The 12,850-nt window shown below is 38.0% G+C and overlaps 1 protein-coding gene across 5 annotated transcripts in view; it reads left to right on the top strand.

The window, feature by feature from the left end:
• Positions 1 to 3,502: 3,502 nt before the first annotated feature.
• The window catches only part of Hmgcl (hydroxymethylglutaryl-CoA lyase), a 56,699-nt gene continuing 47,351 nt past the window's right edge, over positions 3,503 to 12,850 (top strand). The window contains exons 1-4 of one of the 5 annotated variants that reach the window (XM_067153010.2): positions 3,506 to 3,722; positions 3,854 to 4,072; positions 4,266 to 4,553; positions 9,301 to 9,513. In XM_067153010.2, the coding sequence (XP_067009111.1) occupies positions 3,992 to 4,072; positions 4,266 to 4,553; positions 9,301 to 9,513 (582 nt within the window). In that variant the 5' untranslated portion in view covers positions 3,506 to 3,722; positions 3,854 to 3,991. Of the gene's footprint in view, positions 3,819 to 3,853; positions 4,073 to 4,265; positions 4,554 to 9,300; positions 9,514 to 12,850 lie in introns of all 5 variants that reach the window. The other 4 variants (XM_067153011.2, XM_067153012.2, XM_067153013.2 and 1 more) reach the window with 4 other exon arrangements.

The raw sequence follows: 12,850 nt of genomic DNA, 5'->3' as shown, positions 1-12,850 counted from the left end.
CCCAAATGTTGTCTTCGTTTGAATAGATTTCATTTCCAACTACATGTGGACTATAAATTGAATATTGACGATTTTATCCAAGATTCCGGTATTGTAAAAATTCTTATGACTCAGGCGACTATAACAGCTGAAGAAACCCCAACTCACGCAGTGATAAATTCTAGTCAATACTATTGACAAGCCCCAATTCAAGCTGTGATCAATCCAATCTGCAATTGGAGGTCTGGTCATTGTAAAAAATGTAATTCATTGTTCATAAATTCTGGCAAGGTTAATGCACTTATTGTACATACTGTATATATTATAAACTGTGTAAATAGCATAAGACAATTGTATTTAGTATTAAGTTAGTTTACTGTAAGTTCCTATGTTTATAGTTTTAATTCTTGACCTTAGGATTAATACAGGCTGAAGATGCCCATAAGTAGGGCGAAACATGTCCCTAACTGGTGTGTTTCATTCATGTAAAATTTAAGCACTAAAAAAAATATATATTTGTATTGAAAAGGTGGACACAATAATTTTAATCTTGAAAGAGTTTACTTATTGTATCTTCAATACGGAACAAAATGAGATTAGTTAGTTGTAATATTACACACGTCATATTAAGTTACCGTCGTTGGTATTTTCATGTTGGCCAATACCAGCAGTCTGATTAATTCGACCGCCATGTTTTTTTCTGTATTACGTTCTGAGTATTGGAGTAAATACACTATAGACGTCACCGGACATTTCCGTATTCTCCCGTACTACACTGAGAGACATGTTGACTGTGGCGCACGTGGCGACCCGACCTTAGACATCATGCGGCAAGATTGAAACTGTTAAAATGGATGTTAGAATTTCATGTTAAAATTGATAAAAATAATGAAACTAAATAATGATTTTTCCTTTTTCTACCACGAAGGTTGAATGTTAATACTGATAGAAATTATTAAACTCACTAATGATTTCTTTTTGTCCGAATCCTTGGATGAATGTTCAGCAAGACGCCTTCGGTTCAGAAGGTCACGGAATCGATTCCCGCTCCGATCTTGATCTTAATCGCGTCTAATTTATTCTCCTGGCTCGAGTATTGAGTGTTTGTGTTTATTCTAACACGTTTCTCTTCATATTGAGACAACACACTACACTTTCATCTCCACAGAAACATGGAATAGCAATTACTAGACCTCGGATTTTAGGGTGCTTAATTGTTATTTTAGCCGCCTCATATAGACTCTCAAATAGGTTATAAAATACTTCTAGGCAGCTTCAATTTTACGTATTTAATACGCATCAGTTAAAATACCATGTTTAATTTGCTAAATTGATAATAACTCGTTAGAGGGAAGTAGAAAACAAGTTTCACACACCTCTTTGTTGCAAACGTAAGAGAATATAATTTTACGTTCTGATGTGTAATAGAAAAACTCATGTAACCACTTTTTAATTAAAGATGACTTCGAACTTGACACTTTCGGCGTAATTCATAGTGTATAGTGTACTACTACTCTCAGTTTCAAGGCTGTCCTCCAAGGTGCGCTGGCAATCAATGTTTTGCGAAATTTCGCTAAGTGGTGCATATTCTCTGTAAATAAGTAAATAGTAGCGTGTGTCATTCCTTTATATCTCTTCTCATTATGAGTAGAAAGATATGTGCTGTGTTTGGCTGCAATAACTATGATGTATCGAAGGATTCTCAAAATTTAGTCTGTTTTCCTCGTGACCTCGTGACAAGAAAACGTAAGTAAATATTGTGTTTGCATATAATTATATCCTTCCAGTTACAAATAAATTTTTCAGTACTGTACTTCCTAAACTTCTGACCGGCGCGACCCATATTTTAACTGGGTTAAAATATAATAAGCTTATTTTATTGTATAGTGCAGCAGTTAACCTTCAATACCGATGTGTTGTTGTAGGTGTGATCTGTGGATTTTGACTGAATTCAGAAAAATGTATATGCATACGTGTGTGGCTGGTTGTGTTCCAAGTTACCCCATTTGGAATGCCGTAATGCGCTGTGAAGCACTGAAGAAAATATGGATGACTTAAGAAATGTACATATTTTGTTGAAACATAATGATGATGCAAATTTGCTTTACCCTAATGAAATGGCAAGTACCGGTATTGCTTATAGGGAAATTTTGAATGTGTTTGAGGTAGTTGGTTCGAATCCCACTGTCGGCAGCCCTGAAGATGGTTTTTCGTGGCTTCCCATTTTCACACCATTTTCACTTTAATTAAGGCCATCGGCCGCTTCCTTCCAACTCCTAGGCCTTTCCTATCCCATCGGCACCATAAGACCTATCTGTGTCGGTGCGACTTAAAACAACTAGCAAAAAATGTTTTTGAGGCTAAATTTATAGATTTTCTTTCTGTTAGTAGGCTTCAAGTTAAGAGGAAAATTGTCCACCTCTTAAATGTAAATTCACTGAATCATGTGTGTAAGGAATGTACCGATATTTTTATTGGCAAGTGTCTTAATGTAATGATACAATATTTTTAAATGAGAAAAAAAAGACAAATCTAGCCGTGAAAGTTCAGGCAGGAATGCTTAAGTAATGCATAAATGAAAGATCAAGATCTTGATTGATTTCGGTCTTTAAATATTAACCTGTTAAATAATTCTTCATTCATTTATCCAGAATTGCTTTAGAAACTCTAAAGTTAATATCTTAGTAAGACTTTCATTCTAGACGTAATTTATTTATCCATTTCCGTATATGTATTTCCAATGATATTTGAATTTAGCGTGAATTTCCAGGTTCTGCCACTAGGAGCGCTACTTGCGAATTGTTTCCCATTTTAAATGGCTAAATTCAGAAGTATCGCGTATTTTTTCTACTGTATTTGTCTGTAGTGTATTTGGTTGGAGTCGGTCTTGATTGAACTCTCTTTAATTGTCGTGCCAAGATTAGGTGCCATTTTCGGTCTATCAAAGAATAAAGAAACGAAGCGTATTCACAGAGCGACGCTGGCAAGTTTCGCTCATTTCTGAGGATCGCTCACATCAACTTCGAAAGTAAGAGAGTTAAAACAGTATATTCCTTCATTAAATAAGTAATTAAAACTAAAACTTGTGAATACATTTGGATCGCATTTTTACGTCGTGTTTGGTTATATTTAAGTTTTTTACAGGTTTTTTTAAGGGAATTTGTAGGCCTTCAACTTCTGAGCCATAGTTATTATCGTTCTTTGCATATAATAACTTGCCTGAGGACTTACAAAATAAAAGCAACAGAAACTTAATGTCCGCAATGTACTGTACTCAACATTAAATCCCGAAACTAATTCTGATACCGTACCCCATCCATAAAATCAAAAGGAGTTCGATTAGTTTCAGCTAAACATGATGAAAATCATGCTAATATAAGGGGAAAAGTCAAAAATATAAATCCAAGTCGACAATTAAGTACGACGTACTGTTCCCCAACTTATCTTTTTTTTTTTTTTTTTTTACCTACTGCTTTAGTCAGAGTAAGCGAACGACCTTGAAAGGAAACCAGTGTAAGGTCGTATGCTATTTCCGTTACAAAGGCGCAGAAGCAGGGCCGAGTGGGGAGCATTTATCGGGAAGTAAGCTACTGTGCTTCGACTTGAATAGGGGAAATGTCACTTATTTCCATAGCAATTTCCATAAAAAATCATTCCTTGTGAAACGACTTGCGCGCGACTTGGTGGTGTAAACGGGAACTCGAAAAAATAAACCACGGCCGACTGGATCCCTCGCTGCGCTCGTATAAACAAATATGTCTCCTTTAGTGTCCTTATATTCAAGATGTCTTGTAAATGTGTGTCCAAAACAAGTTGGACAGACATTTAGAAGTACAAGTGTAAGTAGAAGATTCACTCAAAAATATGTTTTCAGTGTTGAACCTGTTGTAAAGTTTGGACCATGAAATAAGACTGCGAAACGGGCGCGTACACTATTAGATAGTGTACGTGTCATCGGATATAACTTAACCACAACTCCATGTAGTGAAATGCCAGTTGTAGACTATATTGCATGAATATAATGTGGGAATCTCTGAAATCAGTTGTGCATCATTGTCGGAAAAAGTCATATGACGATGTCAACGTTGTAGAGGTGAGAGGCATCGCTGTTTAAATCTAGCTTTAGGTGCTTCAAACCTATTTTCATTGCACTTTCCTGTGTCCATTTGTCTTTGTTTCATGATACCAGTGGCACATATTTATAAACAAATTCTACGGTGATATGTTTTTTATATTTTAGACGTTTCTATGAAAATCTGAAATCGTTGAAATTCGTTTTATTTCAGAGAGTTACGTTTTCATCTGCTCCGTTACCGCAGAGAGTACGGATTGTTGAAGTGGGTCCTCGGGATGGATTACAGAATGAACCAGGTGTAGTTCCAACAACAGTGAAAATAGAATTCATCAACAGACTCTCGAGAGCAGGATTCGAAACTATAGAAGCTACTAGTTTTGTGTCGCCGAAGTGGGTACCTCAAATGGCTGATAATACCGAGGTTTTGAAAGGCATTACGAAATTTCCTGGTGTTAGTTATCCAGTGCTTGTTCCAAATATTAAAGGTTTAAATGCTGCTGTGAGTATCCACAGTTCTGTATTTTTTCAAATTTTGGTAATTCTCAAATTTTTCACTGTGACATGTGTTCCTATATAAAGACTCATTAATAATTCTCCATCATGTGGAAAAAGTTATTTAGGTAATAAACTAGGCTTGCACTATCTCAGTTGTATCAACGTTTTAGAAGAACATGCCTTGCATTCATTGTTTACTTTAGCATTTTGGTGACCAGTCAGCATGTTGAGGAGTGAACACCTTCTCCAGATAAGGAGATTGAAAATATTCTGTCACTTTCTCTAAAATTTGTTCACATCTCCTATTATTGAGTCATTTATGGGTAGAAATACTGCCTATGCTCACCAACCTTAGTAGCATTATTAGCAAGTAGAATTTAAGCTAGTCTTACTTGGAATTCCTTTCAGAGGAGAGATGTGTTCATAGCGATGTCCTGGAACCCACTATCCCACCCCAAAACCTACATTTACTTTTATAACCTAAGGAAGAGGAGAACTTGCCATTGTCCATTGATAAACTACAAACTTGCATTCCTATTGGCCAACGTAAAGTCGTATGTGATGTCACTATAAATGGTCTGTTATTGGACATTTACTCATTCGGGACAAATATTTCAGGTTCCCTATGGGAATCGACATCTAGGCCTATATCATGTGATGTCATTCATGTCAATCATAATAACTAGATTATACTACCAACTCTCGCAGAATAAAAACACAAAGTAACAGGACATAAAGGAAACAATGCTGAATACAGGATAGGAACGTACGGTACCTTAATGCAGAGGAGGGTAAGAAATTCGTGCATTATCTGTTCTAGGGGAAGGAGCTCTTGAACAGGGAACTAGAGGCCTAACACGGCAGTTCTAACCTGGGGGCCCCATTTGCTTCTTCCCAAATCACTTGTGTTGTCCATCCCTGCCCTAACCAATCCACCAATGGCTTTGTCATGAGATTCGTAAATTCAAAAGTAGCACCGCTGCACTAGGTCTAGTTCTTTATATGAACAGTTGGCAGCTCTGTCCACCGCACGATCAAGCTGTGAGCGAGAAAGAAACAAATGACAGTGTAATCGTGGCTAGATGCATGTGCTGGAAAATGTAAGTTGTTCTGAATTTTTGCCAATACTTCTTTAAAAAGCACTGCATATTAATTTTTCGGTATAATTTTACCTTCCGCAGCGCAGGAAGTGAAAATAAAGCAAATCTTACTTGGAATTCCTTTTAGAGGAGAGATGTGTTCATTGCGATGTCTAGGAACCCACCATCCCGCTCCAAAAAGTACATTTACTTTTACAATGTAATAAAGAGCAGCACCCGCCATCGGCCATGACTAAAGTAGCTACTTGCATTCTTATTGGTCAACGTGAACAGAATGTGACGTCGTTGCCATCAATACTGATAAATACATTGCATTACCAACCCCGGCTGAATAAAAGCACAAACAAAAAAACCACTATGTAGAGGAAGCAATGCGGCTGGTAACCGTTCATACCAGTGGTCTTGTCCAGATCCTATCCTAACCGTCCGCACGGTAAGAAGCAGTCCAGTTCCTATCCTAATATCCACACAGCAAAAACCAGTCCAGACCAGTCGTGTAACAATAATCACCACCACCAGCTATCGAAGCATCACTCACTCATCAGTTCCTATGTACAGAGGTTGGCAGCACTGAGCACTGCTTGACAACATCCTTCCCTAGCGTGTAAACAAACAAGATTCGTTCCGCGCGCAGCTGAATGTAGTGAGCACTGGGCTGCGGAAGGTAAAATTATAATAGAAATTTGTGCACTCTCTGTTCTAGGGGGAAGGGGCTCTTGAACAGGGAACTAGAGGCCTAACACGGCAGTTCTAACCTGGGAGCCACCTTTGCTTGGTTCCCAAATCACTTGTCTTGTCCACACCTAACCTAACCAATCCAGAACAATGATCTTGTCCAGGCCAATGGTGTTTACACGGGAAATTATAGGCCAAACGCCTCTAAACTGGGGGCTCACACCCCCAGACCCAGTTCTTAAGGCAACACTACTGAGATAAACAGGTATTTTTACCTAATGCATGGATTTTCATGAAACTTTGTACAAATGTCACCTACATAAAAGTAGAGATGTCACGAACATTTCTGTTACAATTAATAGTTTTTTCCAAAATCTTTTTGAAATTTTTAATTTCATTCTTTTCATGAAATTTATTTAATATGTTAATGGAAATTTGTAATTAGGTAGATAATACTTCTTTAAAAAGCACTATGTATTCATTTTTCTGTACATAATTTATATAAGGTGATATATCGTATTAAAGTTAGTGTAATTTTTATTTCTAAAATTTTGGAGTCCAAAAATTCTGCAGTCAAACATTCCATACGCAGGTTTCCTTATATAGCTGTGAGTCTTCTTCTTCTTCTACCCCTTCTTCCTCTTCCTGATACGTTTCTGCTTATGCAGATTGTTCAGTTTGATACATATACTGGTACCATACAAATTTTGTTACAATTGGCAGAATATTGTGGAGAAAAATAGGATTTATTATCCGCACACTTTATCTTGGTGCATTTGTGTACTGGGTGAGGAGTAAGGAGGGAGCTGTCCCAGTATCGATAGTGCTGCCTGGTGCTGCCAACTGAATGAAAATGAAATCTGAATCGAATCGAGAATATGATCAATATGAAATTTCTAAACCATTATCGTCTTAAGTCAACAACTATGTCACATACACATTATATAACATTATAAAACATTTCTCGATGCGAATCTTGTTCCTAGCATGAATTCTATACTTTGGCTTTGTTGTGTAAACAACAACAGTACTAGTACGTAAAGTGTACGTCAGATGTCGCACAACGATGCTTAAGCGATTCACAGTTTGTGTTTCAAAGGTTGCCAGTACGAATCTCGAAGATCGCTGAGGTCGACCAATTCAGCACTAGGGTGTAAATGCACCAAGATAAAGTGTGCGGATAATAAATGTAAAATTACAATTGGCGGGAAAATTAAAGCAAAGTTCAAGTGACGTTTTCTTCCCGATTCATTACCTAAAAGTCAGCAGAACTGTATGTTTTTCCTTCCTTTTCTTTCTTAGCTGCTTCTGTGCAAATTCTGGTAACTCTGGAAGCTGGTCTCTTCCTCTTCTCCTTCTCCAAAGAATGGAAAATGATTCACCTGCATTTTGTTTTTCACAATGCAAATTTTCCTGGGTCAAAATTATGGGGATTGTAGTTTCTGTAATGTCTTGATTGTTGGCTAAAGGTGCTGGACTTAACATGGCTTGAAGTTGGTGCCACACTGTCCTAATTAGAACAATCTGATTCAAAAACATTTCATGACCTTTTGTCCCTGGTTTCTTCAATGGAGACTTTTGTTCGGTAATAGCTGATCTCCATCACTTTCCTATCAAAAGTTCAGCAATTCGTTGCTTAATTAGACTGATTTATGTTTACACATATTGTTTATTCCCTTGGATACGAGCTATCAATTATTACAGCACACTGTCTTTCAGTAATAATAGCATCTTGATATACAACTACAAGATGTTTCTTGCGCGCGTACTTCACAAACATAAACAGACTGGCTACCACCACAGAACTCACAAAAAAGATTAAACGTACAAGAATAACAAAACTTATAGTTGTCAGCACTATTGTAGTACCATCAGGAATACCAATACAAGCATACAGTGTTGCTCAATGACAGTCGAGTACTGAAATATTAGTCCATAACAGGCTTTATAAATTCATTCAGAAATATGGTAGATCTTACAGCTTGAGTCTGTATAAATATATCAGGAGAAGGGGCTGTTGGCCCATCCCATGGATGCGTAATTGCAAAGATCAGGCATATTTGATTAAATGGAAACATGACAATGACATCATTACCTAACAAAACAGTTCAGCAGATGCCACGCCAATTTCTGCTGTGTGCAGACTGGCAAACAAAGCCTTATTAAAGTGATAAATTGTTTGAATTCAATAAAATAAACTGTGTGGCAAGAAAGAAGAAACTCAATCCTTTCAATTTGTCAAAAAATTTGCCAAAATGACGAAAATATAGATTCTTATCTCTGGAGTTTCACCTTAACTAGAGAGGTTGGCAGCTTCGCACGAAGCCGAGACACTAATAGTGGCGAGCACGGACGGTAAGTATTGATCATTTTTTTCCTTAGCAATAATGTCACTGACTACTTTTATTGTCTTTGGATATGCCAAAGTGCTGGAATTTGGTCCTGCAGGAAATCTGTTACTTGCCAGTAAATATGAGGCTGTCTTATTCGAGCACCTTCAGTTGGGCTTACCACAGGAATGAGTCAGGATTAAACGTCTTATTCTGTTGTTAGATAGCTATTGCTCTATGGTCTGAGTTATACTCAGCTCAGGTTGCCTCTCGGTAATGTTCATTGCTTCTCTCCATCCTAATAATTTGGTTAAGAGTTTGCCTAATTTTTGCCAGAATTTAGCGTTTGGCCATTGCTCAAACCATGACACTCTTTTCTTCCACTACTTGCATTCGATTACAGTACCCCTGCACTGTATGCATGTCAGGGCACCATCTTTTAATGCAACCTGTCTGCAATACTGTAGTCCACGAATTTAATGTCTGTAGTGTGGTACAGAATAAGTAGTAAGGCTGGTGACTGTCATGCCTAATCTTTTATACTGGTATTTCCTGTTCAGATCTAGTCAGGCTATTGTCTTCTTTCCTGGTTGTATGGGCTTTTGTTGTCAGTTTGCATGTATTATTGTGCGTTCCATAATTTTAGGTAGAGGCTGGAGCTACAGAAATAGCCATATTTGGAGCTGCATCAGAGTCATTTTCTCTGAAGAACATCAACTGTACGATGAAGGAGAGTGAAGAAAGGTTCCGAGAAGTGACTGAAGCTGCTCTTCAGAAAGGTATTCGTGTTCGAGGTTATGTTTCGTGTGTATGTGGTTGTCCATATGAAGGACCTGTACATCCTGCAGCTGTTGCAAAGGTGTGTATTTGTTGGAGTGGGAATCACCACTCTGTGCATATGTTTGTGTAGTTTCTGTCAGGATTTCATATACTTTTTTTCCTTGCCACAGTTTAATGTTATCTATTGATGGTGCCATTACTTTATTTCTTTTAACAGGATGGGTGATCTAGCATAAAACACACACGCAGTATGTTGCACTAGAGAAGGGTAGGAACCATACATGCTCCATGAAGATAAAAGATTTACTATCGTATGTCAGAAAAGGCAAATCAGCATGCTATTTTTGCTGATGTGATGCACATATCATTACTGTGTCACACCTGCTACTGCTCATAACTATGGAGTGAGAGCATATGATGCTGTTGATAGTGATTCATCCTTCTGATGGAGAAGCCACCTTGGTGCTTTTCGACAGAAGTAATAATGTTATATATCATGTAATATGTGATATTTAATATAACATATCATATCTAATATCATATATCACGTCTTTCATTTTCATCTCATTAATTCCTCTGATGAGGTTGACGTCAGGAAGGGCATCCGGTCTCTCTCTCCCACACTCTCTGTCTCACTCACACACACAGAGTTACTTCATATATACGTTTTCCATTTACACAGGTTTTAAGGCCTTTTTGAGTCTTCGCTTTGCGGCCAATTTGTTGTAGATGAAGGTTATTCCAGAGTTGAGCAGAGTGATTGTAAAACCTGGATTGATATGCTGTTCTAGCAAAAGAGGGGGGGGGGAGAGAGACACCTTGTGCTCTACGGACTGGGCGATATTATAGCTGGAGGCAGTGGAAGGGGGATATTTTTAACAGTGCCAGCTAGAGATTTTCGAATAAAGATTAGGTTTGTTTGGCTTCACGTGTTGCTAATAGATGTTAATTGTTCAGTCGCAACTTTATTACCTGCTCTGCTCAATGTTGGTCTGCACTTAACTTCCTCATGTTTTCCTCACTGGTGGGATGACAGGCATGAAGGTCGTATAGTAAAATGGGTCATATCATGGAAATATCCACCGCTCAAAGCGCTGGGCTTCTAGGCCCTTGAAGATTACAACTGACGAATCCTAGTATCCTAAAGACTTTACACTTGGTTTCCTCTACATGTACGTTCCACATTAATTTGCTGGAAATGCGTATTCCTGCATTCACAGTGAACTTGACACAGTAAGAATTTTGCCGCACAGTGAAAGACTATTTAATATTATATATTTACATTTGTTCAGATTCAGAGTCATTTTATTTACAGTACACCATACTGCCACACTGTCCAGATCTGCTTGAAGTGTTTTAATTCTTCGTCATTTCCTATGCCTCTGTAAATTATGGAGTCGTCTGCATACTGTAACATAGTGGACATCACAGTCTGAAGGGTTGAGGGTAAAGGCCATGTACAACAAAGGCCAAATCACCAACCCTCATGATACTCCCAAGGTTATCACTGTATTCGATGACCTGACCCCACAAAACTCAACACTGCAGTTGACCCACAAGGAATGACTTCATTGACATCATCAGTGTGCCTTCGATGTCATATTTGCTAATTTTTAGCAAGAGTCTTTGAGGAAGAACTAGTTCAAAAGCCTTGCTCAAGTCTAGAGTAACGCAGTTCAACCACCTTTGTTGAAAGAGTTTTACAAGGTTTCCCTGGAAGGAAGCCATGATGGCTTCGATTTAACAGGTTTTGATCGGCCAGGAACTCCAGTATCTTCTTAGCAAGCAGATGCCAGATGTTAGTGAAATAGGGCGGTAGTTGCCCGTGTCTTCATTATCCCCATCTTTGAACATAGGAACGACATTAGCATGTTTCCATTTCTGCAGCACAGTCCTGGTGTGAATGAACATGTTGCACAGGGCACAAAACGAGGGTGCCAGCACGTCTTTACAGTAGAGGAGAATATGAGCAGGTATCAAGTCTGGATTTGTCACAGCATAGGGGCGAGTTCTCCGTTAGCTATTTTGAACTTCCTGTTCTGAGAAATATAGATTGGCTAGAGGAAACTGAGGGGAGGCTGTCCTTGGTAGGAATATACTTTCAGTGGAGTCAGGTGGAGAGAAGTTATTTTTGAATTTGAATTTACATTTAAACGAGTTCTTGCAGTTTGGAAAGGGAAAATCCATTGTATTTAAAGTTTTCTGCTGTGGCCAATTTTGCTCCTAATAAATGCCTACATTTCTGTTGGATTGAACGTAATATAAGCTTCATGGATTGCAGATTTGGTATTGTTTGTAGTCAGCCTGTATTTTTCTTATCTGCTGTTGCTTGGTCTTTGATTCCACTTTTTATAGAGCAGATTTCCCTTCCTTATGCAAAATATAATTTCGTTCAAAATTCAAGGGTTTTTTCTTCCTATTTTTAATGGTAACTTAGGAATCACATCATCAGTGCACTCGAAATAGAGATTCTTCCATTATGTGTACATTGCCAGTGAGTGAGGGGGGTAAGGACAGGTAGTCTGTCAGATAACAGATCAGGAAGAAGTTTCCAGTTGTTGCAGACTCTTCTGGTTTGTAATTTGGGGCTGAGATTTTGGAGGGTAAACATTGCTAGCAAGGCTTAGTGATCACAGAAACCAGGAATTATAGAGACTGAATTGAGGAGGGAGAAATCGTCAGGAACAAATCGAGGGTTGGACGGGAGGTCTAGGTGATTGAGTAGCTTCAAATATGAATTGATAGAAGAAGAATAATAATAATAATAAGAAGAAGAAGAATGCTGTAAGGCAGTGAGGATGAGTTTGAATGTGATAGTGTTGATTAGGGCCCGGATGTTGATGCCGTAAAAAAGTTTTTAAAATGCACTTAAAATTTCCAAAAACAGACTTTAATAAACGACCTAAAAATTTGAAAAAATGCACTATAAAATGGAGAAAATGATCTTATAATAATAAACTCACCAATATTTCAAAAATGACATCTTGAGCTCAAACTGAAAAGTCAATATAAATAGATTTCTAGCACTTAACAAAAGGTTTATGTTCACTTTAGTCTGAGTTGCACTACACTACGAATGTCATTGATGTTGTCAAATGTAAATGATCTGCGGTTATCAGCCAACAAGTTTTTATATCTTGAAAAGCAGCGTTCAACATAAAGTGATGTGATCGGAGCGTACTTGAAGTGAGAAAGGTCGTTTGCTGCTAAATCCTCCTCAATCCCATCCATGCAGTAGTTTTCACCAGAAAGAATGTCTGAGATTTTTATAATGTTTTATACTCTGTGTTTTTGTCCAGCACTTTTTTCAGTTTTGATGCAATACCCACGGCAATTTTGCCGCGATTGTTGCTAGGACTAGTTTCCACCTGGTTGATTAAGGAAATGGAATCGACCATTTCTTCGCCCGTTTTCTC

This window comes from Anabrus simplex, chromosome 8 (genome assembly GCF_040414725.1).
Source record: "Anabrus simplex isolate iqAnaSimp1 chromosome 8, ASM4041472v1, whole genome shotgun sequence".
In the NCBI taxonomy this organism is placed as follows: domain Eukaryota; kingdom Metazoa; phylum Arthropoda; class Insecta; order Orthoptera; family Tettigoniidae; genus Anabrus; species Anabrus simplex.
Note: the sequence above shows the minus strand (reverse complement) of the source record. Positions and strands in the feature narration are given on the sequence as shown.